Here is a 22,483-nt window from a genome sequence, read left to right as displayed (position 1 = left end):
GTAGGCTACTGAATGCTGCAAAGAGCAGAATCCTCTGAAGGAGAGCCTGCAGCTTCAGGGACTGTGGTGCGGTGTCCACCCCACACGGAAGTGGAAGGGGTTAATGGAGGCCAGATGGACCAATTAACCTAATATATGGAATGTGGACAGGAAAGAGCTCTAATTAGAGGAACAGGCTGAGCTGTGCCAGAACAGGTGCTGCCTGCCCGGGGGTTCCTGTGGCAAACTCAGAGACTGGGGGAGGCCAGATAGGTAGGAAATAGCTCAGAGCAGCTAGGGGTAGGACTGCAAGAGTAGGGACTGTGGCTGCTTAGTAAAAGGTCCCTAGGCTGGAACCTGGTGTAAAGGGTGGGCCTGGGTTCTGCTACCTGCCACTGGGAAGTAGAAGGGCATGAGAGCTGCCAGACAGAGCACAGTGATTTCCCCGGAAGAGGAGGACTTTAGTTACCTGGCTGGCGGGCCAAGCCATGTATCAGAGGCGGCAGATCCGGGTGTGATTGGGGCAGCCAAGTGAGAGAAGCTGTAGACAAGAGGCAGAGCGATGGCGTGCAAACTGTGGTGCGGGTGTTGGCCTCGAACTAATCCCCAGAGTGACCAGTAGGAGGCACTAGCCCAGCGGTGAGTGAATCACTCTATGACAGTGAATCATAATATCATGTGAGTGAATCATATTATAACATCTATTAACCCTGCACCCATCCGCACAACGAAGCCATTTTTTTCGACATAAAGGGCTCTTAAAATCAATTTCTGTACTCCTCCCTAATGAGGGGATTAGCGCTGAAATCGACATCACCATTTCGAATTAGGGTTAGCGTGGACGCAATTTGATGGTATTGGCCTCCAGGAGCTATTCCACAGTGCACCATTGTGACCGCTCTGGCCAGCACTCTGAACTCAGATGCACTGGCCAGGTGTAAAGGAAAAGCCCCGGGAACTTTTGAATCTCATTTCCTGTTTGGCCAGGCGAGCTCATCAGCACAGGTAAACATGCAGTCCCAGAATTGAAAAAGAGATCCAGCATGGACCGAATGGAAGATACTGGATCTGATTGCTGTATGGGGAGATGAATCTGTGCTATCAGAACTACGTTCCAAAAGACAAAATGCCAAAACATTTCAAAAAATCTCCGATCCCATGAGGGACAGAGGCTACAGCAGGGATGCAACACAGTGCAGCGTGAAACTTAAGGAGCTCAGACAAGCGTATCAGAAAACCAAAGAATCAAACGGACGCTCTGGGACAGAGCCCCAGACATGCCGCTTCTACGTTGAGCTGCATGCAATTCTAGTGGGGGCCACCACCACTACCCCACCCCTGTCCGTGGACTCCGATGATGGAGTACTTTCCGCCATGCCTGAGGATTTTGTGGATGGGGAAGATGAGCTTGAGGAGAGCACACAGCACACCGTTCTCCCTGACAGCCAGGATCTTTTTATCACCCTGACTGAAATACCTTCCCAACACAACCAAGCCAGAGAAGGGACCTCTGGTGAGTGCACATGTATAAATATAATACATGTTTTAAAAGCAAGTGTTTTTTAATTAATTTGCCCTGAGGACTTGGGATGCCTTCGTGGCCAGTACAACTACTGGAAAAGTTGGTTAACATGTCTGGGGATGGAGTGGAAATCCTCCAGGGACATCTCCATGAAGCTCTCCTGAAGGTACTCTAAAGCCTTTGCAGAAGGTTTCTGGGGAGAGCAGCCTTATTCCGTCCTCTGTGGTAGGACACTTTACCACGCCATGCTAGTAGCAAGTAATCTGGTATCATTGCATGACAAAGCCTGGCAGCGTATGGTCCCAGTGTTTGCTGGCATTCAAGCAACATCCGTTCTTTATCTCTCTGTGTTATTTGCAGGAGAGTGATATCGTTCATGGTAACCTGGTTGAAATACGGGGATTTAATTAAGGGGACATTCAGAGATGGTCGTTCCTCCTGGGCTGTTTGCCTGTGGCTGAAAAGAAATCCTCCCCGCAGTTAGGCAAGGGGTAGGAGGCGGAGGGCACAGTGGCACCAAGCTGTTCACATTTGACGATCAGGGATCTTCCCTGATACCAGCCACGTGGTGGGGGGAGGGGTAAAGCGATCATCCCAGAGAATTGGAGTGGGGGGGTTAGTTTGGTTTCTGCTGCTGCACATTAACATGAAAACTGCAGCACTAAATGATCAACTCAACGGGCTTTGCTTGGTATTGGAGAGGAGGGCGCTGCTGTTATGAAGATTGCAGAAGCCAAAAGACTATGGCTTACCATGGCCGCCACAAGCCGAATTCTGTTGCCTGGCACTGCATGTGTGATCTCTAACACCAAAGCCGCAGGCACTCAATATAAGATGCAAAATGCGACCTTGTACCGAAATCACATATGCTATGTAATGTGAATAGTGTTGTTCACTGTGAAATCGTATAGCCATTGCTCTGTAAAATGTATCTTTTAAACTACTTCACTCCCTTTTTTTCCTCCCACAGCTGAAAATGTTTCAAGCCTCCCTCCTCCGTCCCAAAGGCTATCTCAGATAAAACGGCGAAAAAAATGCATGTGCCATGAAATGTTCTCTGAGCTCATGCAGTCGTCCGGCACTGACAGAGCTCAGCAGAATGTGTGGAGGGACACAGTAGCACAGTATAGGAAAGTGGTCAATGAATGTGAGGACAGGAGGGACGATCAACATGAGAGGTGGTGGCAGGAAGATCAGAGGAGGCAGGATGCAAAGCTGGGGCTACTGCAGGATCAAATGGACATGCTCTGGCGTCTGGTGGAGGTTCATGAACGGCAGCAGGATCACAGACTGCCGCTGCAGCCCCTGTTTAACCGCTCTCCCTCCTCCCCAAGTTCCATAGCCTCCTCACCCAGACGCTTAAGGACACGGAGCGGGGGAAGGGGGCAGAGAGGCTCTGGGCACCCAACCACTCCACCCCAGTGGACAGCCCAAGCAACAGAAGGCTGTCATTCAACAAGTTTTGAAGTGGCCTTTTCCTACCCTCCTCCCACACCCCACCTGGGCTACCTTGTGAGTTATCTCCCTATTTTTATAATCAATTAATAAAGAATACATGGTTTTTAAATGATAATGACTTTATTTCCTTTGCAAGCAAGCTGTGATCGAAGGGGGGAGGGCGGGTGGCTTACAGGGAATTAGAATCAACCAAGGGGGTGGGATGAAACAAGCAGAAATGTCACACAGTACCCTGGCCAGTCATGAAACTGGTTTTCAAAGCTTCTCTGATGCACAGCGCTTCCTGCTGTGCTCTTCTAACCACCCTGGTGTCTGGCTGTGCATATGCAGCGGCCAAGTGATTTGCCTCAACCTCCCACCCTGCCATAAATGTCTCCCCCTTACTCTCACAGAGATTGTGGAGCACACAGCAAGCAGCAATAACAATGGGAATGTTGGTTTCACTGAGGTCTGAGTGAGTCAGTAAACTGCACCAGCAACCCTTTAAACAAACGTCCAAATGCACACTCTACCACCATTCTGCACTTGCTCAGCCTATAGTTGAACAGCTCCTTACTACTGTCCAGGGTGCCTGTGTACGGCTTCATAAGCCAGGGCATTAAGGGGTAGGCTGGGTCCCCAAGCATAACTATAGGCATTTCAACATCCCCAACAGTTATTTTCTGGACTGGAAAGTAAGTCCCACGAAATGATTGTCTGCCGTTGCTTTCACAGAGGGAGGGTTGACTGACAACATTTACCCATAACTACCCGTGACAAATTTTTGGCCCCATCAGGCATTGGAAGCTCATCCCAGAATTCCAATGGGCAGCAGGGACTGTGGGAACTGTGGGATAGCTCCCCACAGTGCACTGCTCGAAATGTCAATGCTTGCCACGGTACTGTGGACACACACCGCCGAATTAATGTGCTTAGTGTGGACGTATGCACTTGACTTTATACAATCAGTTCCCAAAAATCGACTTCTGTAAAATCGGAGTAATTTCGTAATGTAGACATACCCTAACTAAAAGATGGTGCACTCACAAACTTCATGAATGATCCTCAGGTTCAAAGATGACTCTGGACTCCTCAGTCACTGCAGAGGGGCTGCTCTCTGCTGGCAGGGATCAGGCTGCGTCAGTCCCAGGATTTCCCCTCACCACAAAGGGGTGCAGGGCTCAAGGTGTAGGTTACACAACTACACTAACATCCAAACTGTAGCCTCCTAGCCCAGCCTCCAGACACACACTCAGCAGGCAGCTTCCCTGGACTAGCAGTCAGAGCAGAGCTGACCATGTGATGACCTGGTCTCACCTAGGGTGCTGGAGGGTGAACTCAGCCTGGCTGGGGAAGTTTCCCAGCAAACTCTACAAATTGGGAATCATCAGTGGAGAAGGAAAAGCCCAGCTGAGGGGTCTGCTGTCAGGTCCCTAGATGCCTGTTCTCAGGGGGAACCCTGCATGCAGGCCTGGGACTCACCAGCTCCCCACACAGCCAGTCCTGCCCTTTTCCTGGCGGGCTCCAGACTGACCCCAAAATGGCTTCTCCCCTTTTCTCAACTCCTTTGGAGGGCCTCTCACTTCCTATTGGTTGCTGGGCAGACTGAGTCTGCCTTGGCTCCCCCTCCCTACCAGGACAGTGTGCCTCTCCCTGAGCTGCCAGCAGACAGGGTCTCAGGAATCTAGGTCATCTCCTTGTGGGTTACATAATTATTAATGCTATGCTTTTGAGTCATTATTGCTGTGGTTCTCCCAAATTAATGCTGTGTTCCCCATCCCCTTAATAGAAGTTTTCTTTGTTGTACACAAACGCAACACTTGTGAGTGGGGAAGCATTGCTTGTTTAAATGCCTCCTCAGGTCCCTTTGTTTTCCTGGGTTTTTGGACAGGGTCTGAAGATGGTTTTGTAATTTTCAGAGGAATGCTTAGATATTGAATCTGGCCCTTGTTGCTACTGACAACACCTGGCAGAAAGATTAAATTTTTGTGAAATAGATTTGTGTGAATTTTGACAGAGATAACAAAGGACATGCCCCTCATATAAAGGCAAACCTCTGCCAAATTTTAAGGACCTACTCCAAAGCATGGAGGCATTAGAACAGCTCAACAAAACAATTGAAAGGATTTTTTTAATGTGGTAAAACAACATATTTGCCCTAACCAAAAATCAGCATGAGACAGAAACCCAGTACATAAATTTTCATTTTGAATGGTTAAAGTTTGGCCAGGTTATAAACAATTGAAAACAGGGTGTTATAATGGAAAGTATGTCTACCTTAACTACAGATGGCACTATTGGCTCTGCCTAGAGTATCATCATCAACTTTGGGAATTTTAATGAAGGATTTTAATGGAGCCTTACACATAGATAAGTATTGTTCATTGTTTTATTTATTTGTTTGTTGTTATGTGAGCTTGGAAACTAGATTGGACAGAATACTAGAAAATGTACCATCGGGAACAATTTTGCATTGGCACAGAGATTGCCTAGGGTCAGTGGTTTTCAAACTTTTTTTCTCGTGTCCCAGTTAAAGAAAATTGTTGATGCTCATGACCCAACATAATTATATCTTTTGACTAGAGTTTTCATAAAATCATAATAATGCAATACATTCTAGCTTAACCGACTTTATATAACTAACACTAGACAAAACTTTTAAACAAAACACTATAAAGACGATCAGGTTGAGTTTCACTTTCTTTATGTGACTGGTGGGCCTCTTTGTTCCTCATGATCTTGTTCCAGTCGGGATCACAGGATGAAAGGGCTACCCGCGTATCAGATCCATTGTTCAGTCAGTTCCTTTCTTTTGGTTTTCAATCTTGTCAAAGTTGAAAACCCAACTTCACACATGGAGGTTGTTTTGAAAGGCAGCAACAAGAGTACACTTACTTTACTTAGCTGTGGATATTCTTTGGAAACATTGATCCAAAATGACAAGTTTATTGACTTGTATCGTGTTTTCAGAGTATCACAGGTGAGATGCAGCAGTTCATTCTCTTGCTTAGGTGTCAGATTTAGCTCCCTTATTGCCTTAGGTATTCGAAAGCAAAAGGATCATTCACCCAGAGTTTTTCATTCAAATATTAAAACTCCTTTATTGGGAAATAGCATCTAAAACTGTCAGACAGCAATGAGATGTAACTGTATTATAGTTTTCATTTCATTCACATTTTCCTCACTAAAACAATGAGAAGTCTGGTGGCACCTTAAAGACTAAAAGATTTAATTGGGCATAAGCTTTCATGGGTAAAAAACCCACTTCTTCAGATGCATGGAATGGTAATTACAGATGCAGGCAAACCAGTGATGACAGGGCCAATTTGATCAGCGTGGATGTGGTCCACTCCCAATAATTGATGAGGAGATGTCAATACCAAGAGAGGGAAAATTGCTTTTGTAGTGAGCCAGCCACTCCCAGTCCCTATTCAAGCCCAAATTAATGGTGCTAAATTTGCAAATGAATTGTAACTCTGCAGTTTCTCTTCGAAGTCTGTTTCTGTAGTTTTTTGTCAACACCATAAGAGGACCCAACCACATGAGCCACACCATCAGGGGCTCATTCACCTGCACATCCACTGTGATAATATGATATGTGCCAGCAATGCCTCTCTGCCGTGTACATTGGCCAAGCCAGACAGTCTCTACGTAAAAGAATAAATGGACACAAATCAGACATCAGGAATGGTAACATACAAAAGCCAGCAGGAGAACACTTCAATCTCCCTGGACATTCCATAACAGGTTTAAAAGTAGACATACTTCAACAAAAAAACTTCAAAAACAGACTTCAATCAGTTATTGAATGTCCAGGGAGATTGAAGTGTTCTCCTACTGGCTTTTGTATGTTACCATTCCCGATGACATTCAATAGCAGATTTTAAAGTAGCCACCCTGAAACAAAAAAACTTCAAAAACAAACTTCAAAGACACTCCTGTTTCTTAAAAATAATAACCTTTCATTGCCATGCCTGAAAGTACACTGCTCTGTAACCACTCGACAGTGTAATGTGCTGCCTGGGAACAGTGAACTCTGTGTAGGTGAAGGAATGTTTTCCATTTAGGTTAAAGGTAGTCCATGCAGTTCAAAAATGACCATCATTCATGCCAAATTCAACTGGGGTTTTCATTTTTTTACAGAAATATAGCAGGAGAAGGAGTATGGCTGTGGAATTCTGTGTGTTTGCATGCAGGTTAAGCTAGGTGGAAGCTAATACAGCATCCTGTTGATTCCCTGACCCAATCATGGGAGCTGACTAGCTGCAAAGTTTTCCTGAAGCGGGAACTCCAGATGGGTAGTCACTTTTCAGGGAAGGGCATATTTTCCAATGCCACCATGGTAGCTGACCAGCCTACTCAACTCAAAGATGTGCTGTTTTGTCACTATATGTCTGAATACTTCTATTGTGTACACAGCAGATTTCCCACCAGCAGCTTGGAATAACCTCTCCTTTGCCAATTGCACACCATGAGAACTGTTATGTCCTCCAAAATGTGGAAGGCTTGAAATGATAGACAAAGTTTTTGTAGTGTGGCCACTAGTGGCACATCCCCTCGTCCCCCTCCAAACCCAAGTAGTTCTGCTATTCTTAAAAACTGAAAGCAGTTTTTTGTTTTCTGACTTACCATTGCCTCTGCATTTCTTTTGCTGTGATTAACCAGGCTGTCTCCAAGGAGCTTCTGTTGCATGAAGCATCTGCCTCACTGAAGTTCAGTTTGGAAAAGTAACATTTTATGTCCTTGAACTTCCACAGGGATTTTTCCTATGTTCCTGCACTGAGTTATTTGAGACAATAACCCTTTGTATCTAACTCCTATTTCAGGCCCCTTGACCTCTACTGGCTGCTGTACATCCACAGACCATCCATACTGCAGCAGAAGCCTAGGTCACTGGGCTTTCATGGCCCATTCCAAGAGGAAGTGTTTCAGTGATGAACTTGTGGTTGATGTTCCGGAGAGGGCCAACAAACAATACCAAAGACGGGGACTTCTGGCAGAGGAAAGGCATGACAAGAGAAAAGGCTGAGGCTGGCTGCACAGCTTGAGGTCAGGTTTTCAGCATGGGCTCAGACAGTTGCTTTGCAGTTCCTGGAACAGGAATAGCAGCGAAAGGAAAAGGACAGAAAGAACTGTCTGAGCAGCTGATATCGCTAATGGCCGCAAGCGTACTGGCTCCTGCTTATCACCCACACCATGGCCTGAGTCCCTTGCATGTTACCGTGCAATGCAGTCCAGAAACTGCTTGGGCCCCATGCGCGGGGCCCTATGCGTGGCTGGGCAGTGCAAGCTTGCCCCATGCATCCCTCCATATTGACCCACTCCCCTGTGGATGCCTCCTCCTCCCTCTCCCAGTACCAAGTGCATGGCAAGCAGGGAAAGAAGATAAAGGAGAATGGGGGGGGGGCAGGGGTCATGCAATGATGGGGTCTCTGTCTTGTAACTGGTTTCACTGTTTCCATTTGTTCAAGCACTTTTTTTTCAAATAGTTTTTGAAAGGTTCTGTTGTTACTGGTGTTTTTCTGTGGCACTGGCAGCTGGCCTGTTTGGCAGGGGGTGAATGTTGTACTTCTCTAATACACATTTATAAAATAAAACTTTTTATTTCATCAACAAAGTTTATTGCCATCACTGCATCAGATCATACAATCTGTATTTAAAATAATAAAGATAAATAATTAGGAATTAGTGTATAAACACTATTCCTCAATACAATCATCTATAGCAATCCATCTTGTGAATTGCGCCCCCATTTCATAAGTGGTCATGTCATTCATAAATAGTTGCTTGCTGTGCAATGTACCCATCCCTCCCTGAGCACTGAAACCCCCATGATCAATCAGCCCCATCCCTACCTCACCACAAGCCTGCATAAAAATGGAGTAGCACCCTTTGCTGTTTATGTACTCATGTGCTCCTTGAGAAGGGCAAGCTATGGGCACGAGTCTCAGCAATGGCCCCCGCACCATTTAGAAACCCCTTTCTCGCAAAGCCAGCAGTTACTTCAGGATTATCTTTTATGCCTGCCACCTTTGGGTAAACCACACGCCTGATTGCCTTACAACCCTCTGACACCACTTTACCCACAGTTGACTTCTCAACACCCAACTGGTTGGCAAGAGACCTGTAGCAGTCTGGAGTAGCCAGCTTCCAGACAGTTATAGCACTTCTGGACCAACATGGCTGTCCTCCTGCTTGTATTTGTATGCTGGAGGGTCCAGGGAAGCTGCTCACAAAGCTCCAGAAATGTAGCTTTCTTCATGTGACAGTTCTGAACCCCCTGGTGGTCATGCCAGGTCTGCATGACAATGTGGTCCCAACCAGCCTGTGCTTGTGGCCCTTATCTAGAAGCACTAGTCTACATAGGGGGCATCAGTGGCTATACCAAGTGTTGTAAGCAGGGTCAGTCAGTGCTAGTCTGCCATGCCTGGGTCCTGGCACCCCCCTGCCTTCCTCCTGCTCCATGATAAGCTCTGTTAGGTGCCTTTTTTCTACACCAGTGTCTCATGGCAGCTCTGCTTGTTTCCCAACACAGGCGTGAAAGTGCAAGCAAGAGAAGATTTTCAAAAAGCACCTCCTCCAGGTTGCTGGCTCCAGTAGCTGGGCACACAGACCAAACTAACTGCTTCACAGGATGTATCGGTGGGCTGTTCATAGTTTCTGCAACATGCAGAGTGGACAGTCAAGTTTTCCCACAGTGCACGATGGTCAAAGGGCTAGACTAGCTACATTTTGGGAGGGCACTAGGGAATCTGGGATATGGTTGGTTTGAGTCTGATCTGCATGCTGCAGTGAGGATGTCAGAGTCCTGGGTTTGAGACCAGGTTAAAAAAGTCATAACATAGATGTAACATAAAAATCAGTGAAGCTACTCAAGCCAATAGTAACCCAGGGTCACCTGACTCAAATCTCACTAACGCTGGACTTGTATTGCAGTGGCACCATACCCTATAGCATGGCTTGGGAACGTATTCTCCTTACTGGGGTGTTCCCTGAATTCTGAGTGTAGAACCATGAGTTTGGAACCACTATCACAAAATGGGGAGATCAGAACATCACTTTGTGGGTATTTGGTAGAGATGTACTAGATTTTCCATCCCCCAAATTGCTGCTGCTTCTTCCTGTGAAAGCCAATGCCTATCCCATACACGGTACTGTGATACACTGATGCTGATCTTTAATTTGTAAGTGTTTGTGATTTCTGTCTTTTTGGGAGTCTCCACAAAAAGCAATGAACTGTATGTAATATACTTCCCAGAGAGACAGGAGGCCGTGGAAGATGAGGTGGAGTCTGACACATTAAAGTAGTAACTATAAATACTACTAATAGACTTTAGCATTTGGTGGAAAGTTCCCTCAAAACATGATTTACTGGAATAAGTTCTGCTTCACTCCAAAATGCAAAGTGTCTGTGCAGTCAATGAACTCCAAATCAATAACTGGTAAACATTCATGCTTTCACAATACCACCTTCTCCTGGCAAAATGCTGTCTCTCAGGCCTGGGCGTCATGTTTTTAACCTAAAGTTGAGTGTCTGCCAGATAACTTGAGGTCGTTTACACAAATGTAAAGGGTAATGAAGATGCTCCTCAAATGTTTGTTCCGGGGTCCAAATGTTTTGGTTTACCAAAGAGACATCAGCTAGAGTAAGCCACAAATATCTGGGTGTCGTCCAGACAAGCCTTTGTAAATATTTAAATTACATCAAGTTAACTGGTAACCAGTTAATGTGAAGTAAAAACCTGAAAGGTAGATATACCATCAGGGATCTGTCCTCTGCATCTGCCAGCCTAGCTGCCACCACCAGCTGGTGCCTTTGAGGAGGGAAGAGGACTGGGAGTCATGCTGAAGATACTGCCACTTTCACCGAGAGGATGAACCAGCAGCTAGATAATCCAAAACGGGTGTGTGTAACAGAAGGCGTCAGTTGTGATACATTTTAATATATTGAGCAGAGTGTTAAATCCGTTTATATGAACTCTTTTCAGAGTAACAGCCGTGTTAGTCTGTATTCGCAAAAAGAAAAGGAGTACTTGTGGCACCTTAGAGACTAACCAATTTATTTGAGCATGAGCTTTCGTGAGCTACAGCTCACTTCATCGGATGCATACTGTGGAAACTGCAGAAGACATTATATGCACAGAGGCCATTAAACAATACCTCCTCCCACCCCACTCTCCTGCTGGTAATAGCTTATCTAAAGTGATCATCAAGTTGGGCTATTTCCAGCACAAATCCAGGTTTTCTCACCCTCCGCCCCCCCCCCCCCCCCGCACACACAAACTAACTCTCCTGCTGGTAATAGCCCATCCAAAGTGACCACTCTCTTTAAAATGTGTATGATAATCAAGGTGGGCCATTTCCAGCACAAAAAACTGGATTTGTGCTGGAAATGGCCCACCTTGATTATCATACACATTTTAAAGCGAGTGGTCACTTTGGATGGGCTATTACCAGCAGGAGAGTGAGTTTGTGTGTGAGGGGGCGGAGGGTGAGAAAACCTGGATTTGTGCTAGAAATGGCCCAACTTGATGATCACTTTAGATAAGCTATTACCAGCAGGAGAGTGGGGTGGGAGGAGGTATTGTTTTATGGTCTCTGTGCATATGATGTCTTCTGCAGTTTCCACAGTATGCATCCGATGACGTGAGCTGTAGCTCACGAAAGCTCATTCTCAAATAAATTGGTTAGTCTCTAAGGTGCCACAAGTACTCCTTTTCTTTATATGAACTCTGTTATAGTTCCTTAAGCAGGTTATTATGTTGAATCTGTTATTTATAACGGTTGAATGTTTTCCGTCTCTTCTTCTGCAATACAAGAGTCAGTTGTCATGACTCCAACTTTGTACACGTTTCTAATCAAGGATTTGTGCTATACATGGCTGCTGGTAGGTTATAGAGTGAAGGAGTGAGGAAATGTGGTGAGCAGAGACCTTCTGTGAAATCAAAGAGGATATTAAAAAAATAACTTGGGCTGTATTCCTGGGGGAGTTTACACATGTTATCTCTGTACCATGATGTTGACAGAGGGACGTGGGGAGAGCTCTGGGGGTGGAGGGTTAGAAAGCCTTCAAAAGGAATTGGTGAGGACAGGATCCAGAGATGACCAAAGCTCCACAGCTGCCATTACAAGCGCTGGGTTTACTTCATCAAGCACAGGATGATTTTGCTGAGCTGTCTCATCATTCAGATACTCTGGGCTTTCTGTGCTAGGGGACAAGGTAAAAGACAAAGTTAATCAAAAGATTAAACAACAGTTTGGCTTAACCCTTCTCTCGCGTGCAGGGATACTAAACAAGCCTGATATCACACAAAGCCGTGGGCAGTTACAGTAATGGCTGTTTTCAATAGCACAGAGGGATTCAGAGGTGGAAATGAAACAAGTGAGGGATGGCAGTGAACACAAAATATTTAACATGAGATTGAACCATCTTGTCATGGCTTTAAGTGGTGACATCTTCAGCTCCACTTTGCAAGGGCAAAAAGCAGAATGTACTGCACACTGGAGAAAGCAGTTAAAAACAGTGAATGAAATCTTTGATAGGGAAAGGTAAGTTATGCAGCCTCCTTTTTGTGTAGTTCTAGAAAATATTTCTGAATGCCGGAGCTACTGCCTGATAAAACAGGGCTCAGTGCATCCTCCAAAATACTGCAGAGTTCATTGTGCAAAAGCAGGTGACCCTTCCTAGTATTTCTGTATTTGTTTGTAGAAATTCACTATGTACTCCTATCCCTGTTCCTGGTTCTTCTCCAGAATTATTTATTCCACTAAGTGAATTGTAATTATATTCATTGTGTTCATAGTTTAGCAATTGTGTTTTGTATCACTCCCATATTCAGTTGTATATGGATTATAGCAAATGCTCTGGCATGTGGGTCTGATGTATAGGTACCCTGGGGATAGGTGCCGGACATATACTGATAGTACAAAGGAGGCCCTGTAGAGTGATTTCTAACACCAAGCCTGCTTTGTCCGTTCCCATGATGTCATATAGTAAAATATATGTGATGTAGGTGTGACTTTCTAGGTCAGAGACCTGAATGGGGTGATTCCTGAGTAGATAAGGGCTATTTGGGTTTAGTGGAAGCAAAGAAAGATCCATTTGAAACCTTACTATTAAAGTGGACCTGCTCTGGGGATGAATCAGGGTTGTATAGCGAAGCTGCCCTAGTTGTAGGAGCCCTGCCTCATTTGAGCACTAAGGATTATACTTAGCATTCCTGTTCTCAGGGTGAACCTTTAAAGGGTCCACTCAGAGAATCCCATTAGAGAATCCCATTATGTAGAGAATCCCATTAGAAGAGGAGGTAGAATTTTGTCCTGGAATGAGCAGGGGTTCTGTCCCCAGAACTCACATATTGTGGGAGGTCTTCTGAGCATGATCACAAAGCCAGTAATAGACCAGATCCTAGCTACATTGGAAATCACATCTCCATTTAGCAACTAGGGATGCAGTTGATTTCTCTGGGACAAGATGATCACCAAGCTTAGGAGAAAGTGCCACATACAAGCCATTTTTGGTGAAAGGAATCCAGCTGTGGGATGAACTTCCAGAGGAAATTAGACTAATCCAGTCAGACCAGCTTTAGGTCTCACTTGCAAGAATTGCCTTTTTGAGAAGTACTATTCTGATTATGGTGGAAAGGCTTTATCATAACAACTACCCACTCCCCCCTAGAAAAATAAAATAACTTTACCCTCAGCAGATCCTCCAAACTCCGAAGATGGGAGAAGACTTCATGTCCATAAGGAGGATGAAATCGAAGTAGCCTGTAATAATGGATTTTACTTCGATTGGAACTGGGAAATGAAAGAGGGATAGTGTTAAAATAAAAACTTTAATTGATACCTTACATATCAAATGCTGTAACTGTTTTTCCTTTTTATGTGTCTTTAAAGTTATAAAATGATTTTAATAGTGTGTTTGCCCTGGGACTAAGCAGGCTCAGGACTATGTACTCAAAATCCTGAACTATGTTTGTGCTGTACTGTGACAGGGTAGTGTTAACACCTTGAACTATCTGAGCCCACGTATTCCATCCAACTACACACAATAGAAGACCAGTATGGAATGAACTGCCAGAAGAGATAAAAGAAATCCAGTCTGATCACCTTTCGGTCTCACTGCAAGATTTCATTTTTTGAGAAAGTTTGTCCACGATAATCAGAATGACACTTATATCCACCAATGCCCCCTTCTCACCCCCAAAATAAAATATATTATTGCAAGCAAATACTCCAGCTGTAGATTTCAAGTTCATAGGAATTTCACCTTGCCAATTTTATACAAAAGATATTCGGATACGACAATGCTAGTGAAGTTAATTTAAAAAAAAAAAGTCAAATAGTCTCAATTGAAGGGGTGATTTAGGACCTAATGTCCTGTTTCCAGTTGTTAAACTGTAATAGTGGAACCTGCCACCCTCAAAAGTCAGAGCTCAAGGAAGAGGATGTAATCAGCATAGATTGTAATAGTGGATTTCACTTTGAAATGGAATAAGGAAAAGACAGTGGAATGCACAAAGAATGGCTGGTTACCTATTCCAACGTGTATCTGTAAGTTGCTTTTGGTTTTATATGTTTTAAATGTCAAAGCCCAAATGATTATACAATAACTGCAATTGACAATATAAAGAGAAATGAATTAGACATGTTTTCAGAGGTTTTATTTTTAAAAGTTTATTTTGACTGACTTGGAAAAAGCACCTGTGAAAATAACATAATATGGTACAAATAAGCCCCTACGTTTTCAGTTTAAACTGATTTTTACCAAAAAAATCCCAGGTTTTACAAAAAAGTATTCTTTTCTTTTTTTTGATTTTCACCCTACTTTTGTATTATTCAAATATATAAAAAATAACTTGTTTTATTAGGAAAACACAGTACGTTGCATGATTATACACTAGTCTGCATATATATGCAAAGCTACCTCTTGAAGTATGGTTATGTATTAGTCCAGAAGATACACACAATAAACAGACAGGCACGCACGCAAACTCCAAAGTGCGTGCACATATGAACATAGTGATGAATCTCATGTTCACCATGTATCCATTTCAAGCTGTTAGCAGATAACAGTTTAAAGATTTGACACACTAAAATGGGAGGAAAATGAAAATCTGTAACAGAATATGTTTCAGAATACAAGGAAATATTTGAAAATTAAAAAAATAACAGGAGAAAAGTATGAATTTGAGTATATGTGCTGCAAACGGTGTGGCATCGAAGTTATAGGCTAATAGTTCTAAGTCTACAGCAGTCAGCAGTTTATTCAAATGAAAAGTTTTATTTGGGGATTAGAGATATATTGTTTTCTTTAACTCACAGGTGGCACTGATATGATATGGATCATATTTGGAATCTGAGTCACACACACACACCACCTCCCTTGTTTTGTGCCCTCAGTCTTTGTCATTTTGAACTATGACAGTTTCTTCCAGACAGTTCTTCCTATGCCAGATCCTGAAGTTCTTTCTCAAATGTTTACTCTGTCTTTTCTCAGGTAAAATCCCAATGGCTGCAATGAGAGTTTTATTGAGTAGGGACTGAGGAAAAACTGAGGATAGTCTTCAGAATTTGTCCCTTTGATAATTAAAAACAAATGAAAACTGTCTAAAACAGGAAGAGGTGGAGCCAGGAGTATTGTTATAATTTAACCCTCTGATAACGAGAGTCCAGATTCTCTGGAAACCAGCGTTTGTTCTCTTTCTGTCTTATGTGGGTTCTGGGGGCAGGATCCCCTGCTCTCCAGGTGAAAGCTCTAATGCATGCTCCAATGGAATAAATTTGGGTAAACCGTGAGTGGAACCTTGTAGCGCTTCACATACTCCCATCTCTTCCAATAGGTCTCTAAAGAAGGGGCCAATGTTTCCTGGAGCCTGTGTTATTCACCCCCTGTGCCTTGGATCATGATAGTCAGTCTCATGAACTGATCCATTGCAACTTCTATCTGGCATTCATCTCAAGAGCCAGAAAAATCAGGGAACTAAAGCTTCATCTTCAATGGAGAACTCTCTACCCCTGGCTTCTGACCCGGCCAAGGGATGCCCCCCGAGGCCAGTCTCTGTGCAAATCTGCTGCCTCCATGGTATCAGACCCCACACCTCTATGGCATATAAAAGGAAGACACAGGATTCCACTCATGAGTCCTCAAAGGACTATGCCCCTGGCTCACCAGGTAGAGAATCTACCTCTAAAAAGCCAAGGTTGACAATGTCTTCAGCAACTCTGGCACCATCTGCTCTCCAATTAGCTACCCACAAGGCTGCTGATTCCTCAGATACCCAGGCAGGAGGTCTGGGGGGTGTGGCAGCATCCCCTTGCTTGAAGTGGTTTCCATAATATACAGTGTTTACATTGTTCAATGGCTTTCAGCACCCCCCACTATGAAAACTGTTCCAGTGCCATTGTACCCAGGTCACCAGTAGGCTGAAAGACAGTAAAGGTTTGGGCTAGGAGAGATCATTGGTACTGTTAGCAGACCAAGGTGGCAAGAAGAGCTTTTCCTCTGCTTCCTCAGTATTGAAGACGCCCACTTGGATTCTGACTGTGCTTCCCTGGGGGGGACTGAGATGTAAGGTATCATCAGCGTCCTCAGCCACCATCACCTCAGTGCAGACCAAAGACTCAGTACTGATAAAAGTCTTGGTACTGCAGGAGTTCCATTTTCCCTAGAACCTGGCTATATCTGAGATGCCCGATTCTCGACTGCTCAGCTCCTACGTGTTGGTACCAAGAACATCGAGATCGCCTGACCTTCACCTGGTACCAACGCTTTCACCTCAGAGCCCTCCAGGCACTCCACCATTACAGAGTGAGTTTGAGAAAGAGAATTTGATGTCCTAGGTGTCTCAAATATTGATTCATGGTTCTCCCCCTCACACCTATAGAAGCCCCTTCCAAAAGCCTCTGGTGAGGCTATAACTACTCATGGCACAAAGTTGCAACCAATGTCTCACTAGTATGAGAACCCAAAAAAGTCTGCTCTTTCTATGCCTTATGCACCTCCTCCTTGGCCATATTGGCACTCTTGGACAGCCTATTGCCAACAATTTTTCAGACTGTTGAGCCACATCACAGAGAGAGACAACCTGCATCAACTGCTCCTTTCAGGAGACCTGGCCCTCAGTAAGAATCCTTTGACGAGCAGGAAGCTATAGCCAAAGAAGTCATCTCTCCTATGACTAACATCTCTTCATCTCTGGATAAAGCTGGCATACCACCTCCTCCATCCTTGGTGGATGATTTTAAGCAGTTCTGGGATCTGATCAGGAGAACTGCTGACCCCTTGCAGATAGATCCCTCTCGAGGAGATGAAAGAACCTCATAATAAATTGCTTTATATCCTCCACTCACCATCACCTGCCTGCATAGGTTTGCCTGTCAATTAAGCTATTCTGGACCCAGTGAAGATTGTCTGGCACACTCTAGATACTATTCCCCCTACATGCAAGAGAGTGGGTAAGAAATATTATGTCTGAATCAAGGACTCTGAATTTTTATTTTCTCATCCCTCACCTAACTTTTTGGTAGTTGATGCATTTAATGAACATGGAAGGCAGCATCATGTCTCATGAAAAAGATCATAGACATCGGACCTACTGGGGAGGAAATTTTAGTCCTCCGTCTCCTTACAATTTAGAATCACCAATTACCAGGCGCTAATGGCAAAATACAATCATTTAAGCTATCACTTTCCCCTTTCCCCTTTCCCCCCTCCACTACCAACTGGCAGAGCACATTCCAGGCAATTACTGGGGAGCAATTCCAGGCAATTATTCCAGAGGGACAACTACTTGCCAGAACAGCTCTACAAGCCTCCCTTGATGCTGCTGCTAACTATCATTGTAGCGATCAAATGGGCGGCAGTATGAGAAGGACCACTTGGCTGCAACTCTGGATTTCCAAAAGTGTTCTAGAATATGGTGGAAGACCTTCCTTTTGATGGGCTTAAGTTGATCCCAGACAGCACAGATGAATCTCTGCAAACATGAAAGGATGTTAGAGCTACCGTACGTTCTCTTAGAATTTATACTCCCACCTACAGGAGAAGCTCAGCAAGTCCCAGACGGCTCAGAGATCCCACCTGGCCTAATTCCTGACTTCCCAGCGGCCATATGAACTGCACCAAAAGAGATAGAGATGCCAGAGAGGGAAACCATACACTTCTGAGCCTCCCACTTTGCACCTGTCCACCTCAAAGCAGCAATTTTGACAGGTTAGTGGAGGACCTGAGTTACCATCCTCATCAGGTGCTCTGATTTCCCTGCCTTCGTCCCTTAGGTGACTGCCTTTACCACTTCATGCAGAGTTGGGAGTCGGTCACTACAGTCAAATAGGTTTTGGAGATGATCTCTACAGGATACACTATCTACTTTATTACGCCACAGGCATTGGTAGTTGTCGGGGACCCCGTGACCCTGTCGGTGCCAGCATCACTAGTAGCACAAGAGCTGATGCTGTCAGTGCCGACAGACAGAATAACCAGCAGGATTGCTACAGTGCTCGGTACTGTGACAGTCTTGGGTACCTTTGAGGGCTCATCCTTCCATGATGCTCACATCTCTGCAGGTCTCTCCAACTCAGAACTGATTGCTGGCACCATCTGGAATGGTGCCTTTGTGGTCAACGGAAGGAGAGTCGTCGTCTTCCAAATCAGAGGTCCAGTTCTAAATCTCCCATCCTCGCAGCCACTCTCACTACCCCTCCTCCAGACGTTTTCACCCCTCCTTGGATCCTGCGACAGGAGTACCATCAAGTGGTTGGCCAGGAGGTCATTTGAGGCATACACCTGTCCAGTGGCCTTTTTGTAATCCATTGGGCCCTTTTCTAGATCATATTCCAGGCACTCCTATTCAGTGGCATCAGAAATGTGTGAGGCACCTAGCCAGTGGTTTTCTTAATTGCTAAGGATATGATTTCATCATGGAGGTCATGGATTCCATGACTTTAATGGACCTTCATCAGGTCCAACTCCAGATCCTGCTTTGCAGGAAGTCAGGGTTTTGAATGCATTGTTAATGCAGAAAGACAAGACGGCCATTTAGAGCACATTGTCATCTCTGGCTGTGCTTGTTCTGAAAAGCTGGTGAGGGAGAGCAGTTAGCAGTGACAGATCCTGTAGGTCAGTAGTTTTGGATCTATCTGATTCTGACAGGGTCTCCATGGCTCTGCCTCCAAAACTGAAGTCAGTTTCAGGTTCAAGGACCAAGTCGATCTGAGGATTTCACTGGATCTTGTGCCATTCAGGTCTTCAGTTCTGGCTTCAACCTCTCCTCCAAATCCAGATCCATCCTTTGATCCAAAGAAGGCTTTTACTTTAGTGCCTGTTGTACAACGATTCGGCTTACCAACATTCCTCAGATCCAAGTGCGAAACAGTGAGTTTCAAGGGAGAGACAGTCTTCACCAGTTTTGAGGTCTGCATCCTCTTCAGCGGAAAAAAGGAGAAGGGCAGAGGACATTATTCATTTTTCTCTTGACTCATCCCTGCCTCCTCCTCCTCTGCAGCAATTTTTCAATTGTCCTTTATATGGATTATTGATCCAACGTTTTAGGTGGAAAGGATCCAGGGGCACTTCAGGCAGTGCTGCCTGATACTCTGTCTGAAGAAGATAAGGAGATAGGTCCTTTGGTTATTTTTTTTTTTTTGCACAGGAACACGCTGACACGGCTCCTGATTTGTCACCACAGGAGCATGAGGGGGCGGTGACTTCTCCCTCTTCACTTTCTGACGATGCTCTGCAGTTCCATGATCTGGTGGATTGCAGGGTGTCCATGTGGAACTTACTTCAATACGAATGGAGAAAACCTGGTGTTTGAGGAAAGGTCTTGGAGCTACCTCCAAGAGGAGGCTGTTGTTACCATTTCTCAGTGGTCTGCTGCAGTCTGCTGAGACTGTTAGGTCCATTTCTGCCTCTTGCCTTCTTATTTCCAGCAGGCAGACAAATTATATCAGGTACCCTCAGGGGGGGTTTCATATTTTCGCATACATCCTCTAGCTAATTCGCTGGTGGTGACTGCTGCCACTAGCAAGATGAGGTCTGGACAAGCCATGACTGCTCATAAAAAAAAAAAAGAAGTGTGATTCCCTAAGGAGAAAGAAGTTCTCTTCGTCCTCTCTTGGCATTAGGGTAGCAAATTATCAAGTAATTATGGTCTGCTATCAATTCCACTTATGGGAAAAGATGGCACTGTTTGCGCAGGATTTGGCAGATTACAAAAGGAGATTGGCAAACGCAATCCTAATGGAAGTTCAGAATGTTGCAAAGCACATTCTCAGATCTTTGCTAATGCTTCAGACTCTTCTGCCAGAGCATTGGCTTATAAAGTTACCCTGTGGAGATGTGCTTTGCTCTGCTCCTCTTCCTGGGGTCGGTCGGTGAAAGGAACTGAGGTGATAGATAGGTGCCACACCACCTCATATAGACTTGTCCTCCGAATGTTCAGAGACTCGAAGGGGAGGCATAGAAAAGGTGGGTATGAGAGCTTTAAAGGATGCTGCTTGGAGAAGATTACCATTAGGCACCACTAGGTGGTACAATATCTTGTGAGTTGGAAACTGTAGAGCCATCTCAAAGAACTTCAATTACAAACAAGTAACCTTCATTTATGTAAGTGCACTTTTTTAAAAAGGACATTATCTATTTAAAGAAAATAAGATACTACATTTAGAGTTTATCAGTACTAATCTATTTATACATCTCTCCCCTTTCAGATGTAACATGTGGCGCTCCACCTGAAGTTAGCAATGCTATTATTGTCAATAATGAGGAGGGAAGGTATCTGCCTGGTGCTAGAGTGCAATATAAATGTCAGGAAGGATTTGAAAGTATGGGATTGAATGATGTAATTTGTGAAGATGGAGAATGGTCACAACCACCAACTTGCCAAGGTAGGAGTTTGTATTGCAATTAAAACAAATAAGACGAGGTGTGCGTTGGTGAGCTGGGAACATGGAATGACAGAAATGTGGGGCTGTAGGGGCCCTGCAAGGTCATCAAGTTCATTCCTCTGCAGTAAGGCAGGATTAAGTACATCTAGATCATCTCTGATACATGTTTGTCTGGAAATTCCTCAGGGAAGTTCTTTTGGGGGAGTGTTACCAAATTTTCAGGGACTTGAAGCCTCTTGCGGAGAAAGATTGTGAAGTCAGGCTAAAGTTTCTACTCATGGAGGCAGCCTTGAGAGCTCAGACTCAGCACTGAAGTCAGACTTGGCACTGAGTGTCTCAGCATTTGAAAAGGAGTGCACCTCCTGCGGTGCCTGAGTCCCAACACTCTTCACCATCCTCAGTGCCTAAAAAGATTTGTGAGAAGCAGACTGCCAACTGCAGAAAGGCAGGGATCCCTGGCACTGTGGTGTGCTAGGCATGGGGATAAGACTAAAATGTGGTTTCTGTCTAAATACCCCTCTTCTTCCGTACCTCAGAAGATGGCCCTGTTGACTCCAGCACCTAGGCAGGTTCCATCAAGTCCAGAGCCAGAAGGAGCTGCTTCCACAACTCTGACACCACACCACACTATTTCAGTACTAACTACGCCACAGGCATTGGTAGTTGCCGGGGACCCCGTGACCCTGTCGGTGCCAGCATCACTAGTAGCACAAGAGCTGATGCTGTCAGTGCCGACAGGCAGAATAACCAGCAGGATTGCTACAGTGCTCGGTACTGTGACAGTCTTGGGTACCTTTGAGGGCTCATCCTTTCCATGATGCTCACATCTCTGCAGGTCTCTCCAACTCAGAACTGATTGCTGGCACCATCTGGAATGGTGCCTTTGTGGTCAACGGAAGGAGAGTCGTCGTCTTCCAAATCAGAGGTCCAGTTCTAAATCTCCCATCCTCGCAGCCACTCTCACTACCCCTCCTCCAGACGTTTTCACCCCTCCATGGATCCTGCGACAGGAGTACCATCAAGTGATTGGCCAGGAGGTCATTTGGGGCATACACCTGTCCAGTGGCCTTTTTGTAATCCATTGGGCCCTTTTCTAGATCATATTCCAGGCACTCCTATTCAGTGGCATCAGAAATGTGTGAGGCACCTAGCCAGTGGTTTTCTTAATTGCTAAGGATATGATTTCATCATGGAGGTCATGGATTCCATGACTTTAATGGACCTTCATCAGGTCCAACTCCAGATCCTGCTTTGCAGGAAGTCAGGGTTTTGAATGCATTGTTAATGCAGAAAGACAAGACGGCCATTTAGAGCACATTGTCATCTCTGGCTGTGCTTGTTCTGAAAAGCTGGTGAGGGAGAGCAGTTAGCAGTGACAGATCCTGTAGGTCAGTAGTTTTGGATCTATCTGATTCTGACAGGGTCTCCATGGCTCTGCCTCCAAAACTGAAGTCAGTTTCAGGTTCAAGGACCAAGTCGATCTGAGGATTTCACTGGATCTTGTGCCATTCAGGTCTTCAGTTCTGGCTTCAACCTCTCCTCCAAATCCAGATCCATCCTTTGATCCAAAGAAGGCTTTTACTTTAGTGCCTGTTGTACAACGATTCGGCTTACCAACATTCCTCAGATCCAAGTGCGAAACAGTGAGTTTCA

The 22,483-nt window shown here is 44.9% G+C and overlaps 1 protein-coding gene across 1 annotated transcript in view; it reads left to right on the top strand.

Annotated features, from left to right (window-relative positions):
• Positions 1-22,483, top strand: part of LOC140916619 (coagulation factor XIII B chain-like) — a 148,434-nt gene that overhangs the window by 75,323 nt on the left and 50,628 nt on the right. The window contains exons 9-10 of the mRNA XM_073358292.1: positions 16,613-16,751; positions 20,654-20,830. Coding sequence (XP_073214393.1) covers positions 16,613-16,751; positions 20,654-20,830 — 316 coding nt within the window. The remainder of the gene's footprint in view (positions 1-16,612; positions 16,752-20,653; positions 20,831-22,483) is intronic.

This window comes from Lepidochelys kempii, chromosome 8 (genome assembly GCF_965140265.1).
Source record: "Lepidochelys kempii isolate rLepKem1 chromosome 8, rLepKem1.hap2, whole genome shotgun sequence".
In the NCBI taxonomy this organism is placed as follows: Eukaryota; Metazoa; Chordata; order Testudines; family Cheloniidae; genus Lepidochelys; species Lepidochelys kempii.
The sequence above is the reverse complement of the archived record's forward strand: the minus strand, read 5'-3'. Positions and strand labels throughout refer to the sequence as shown.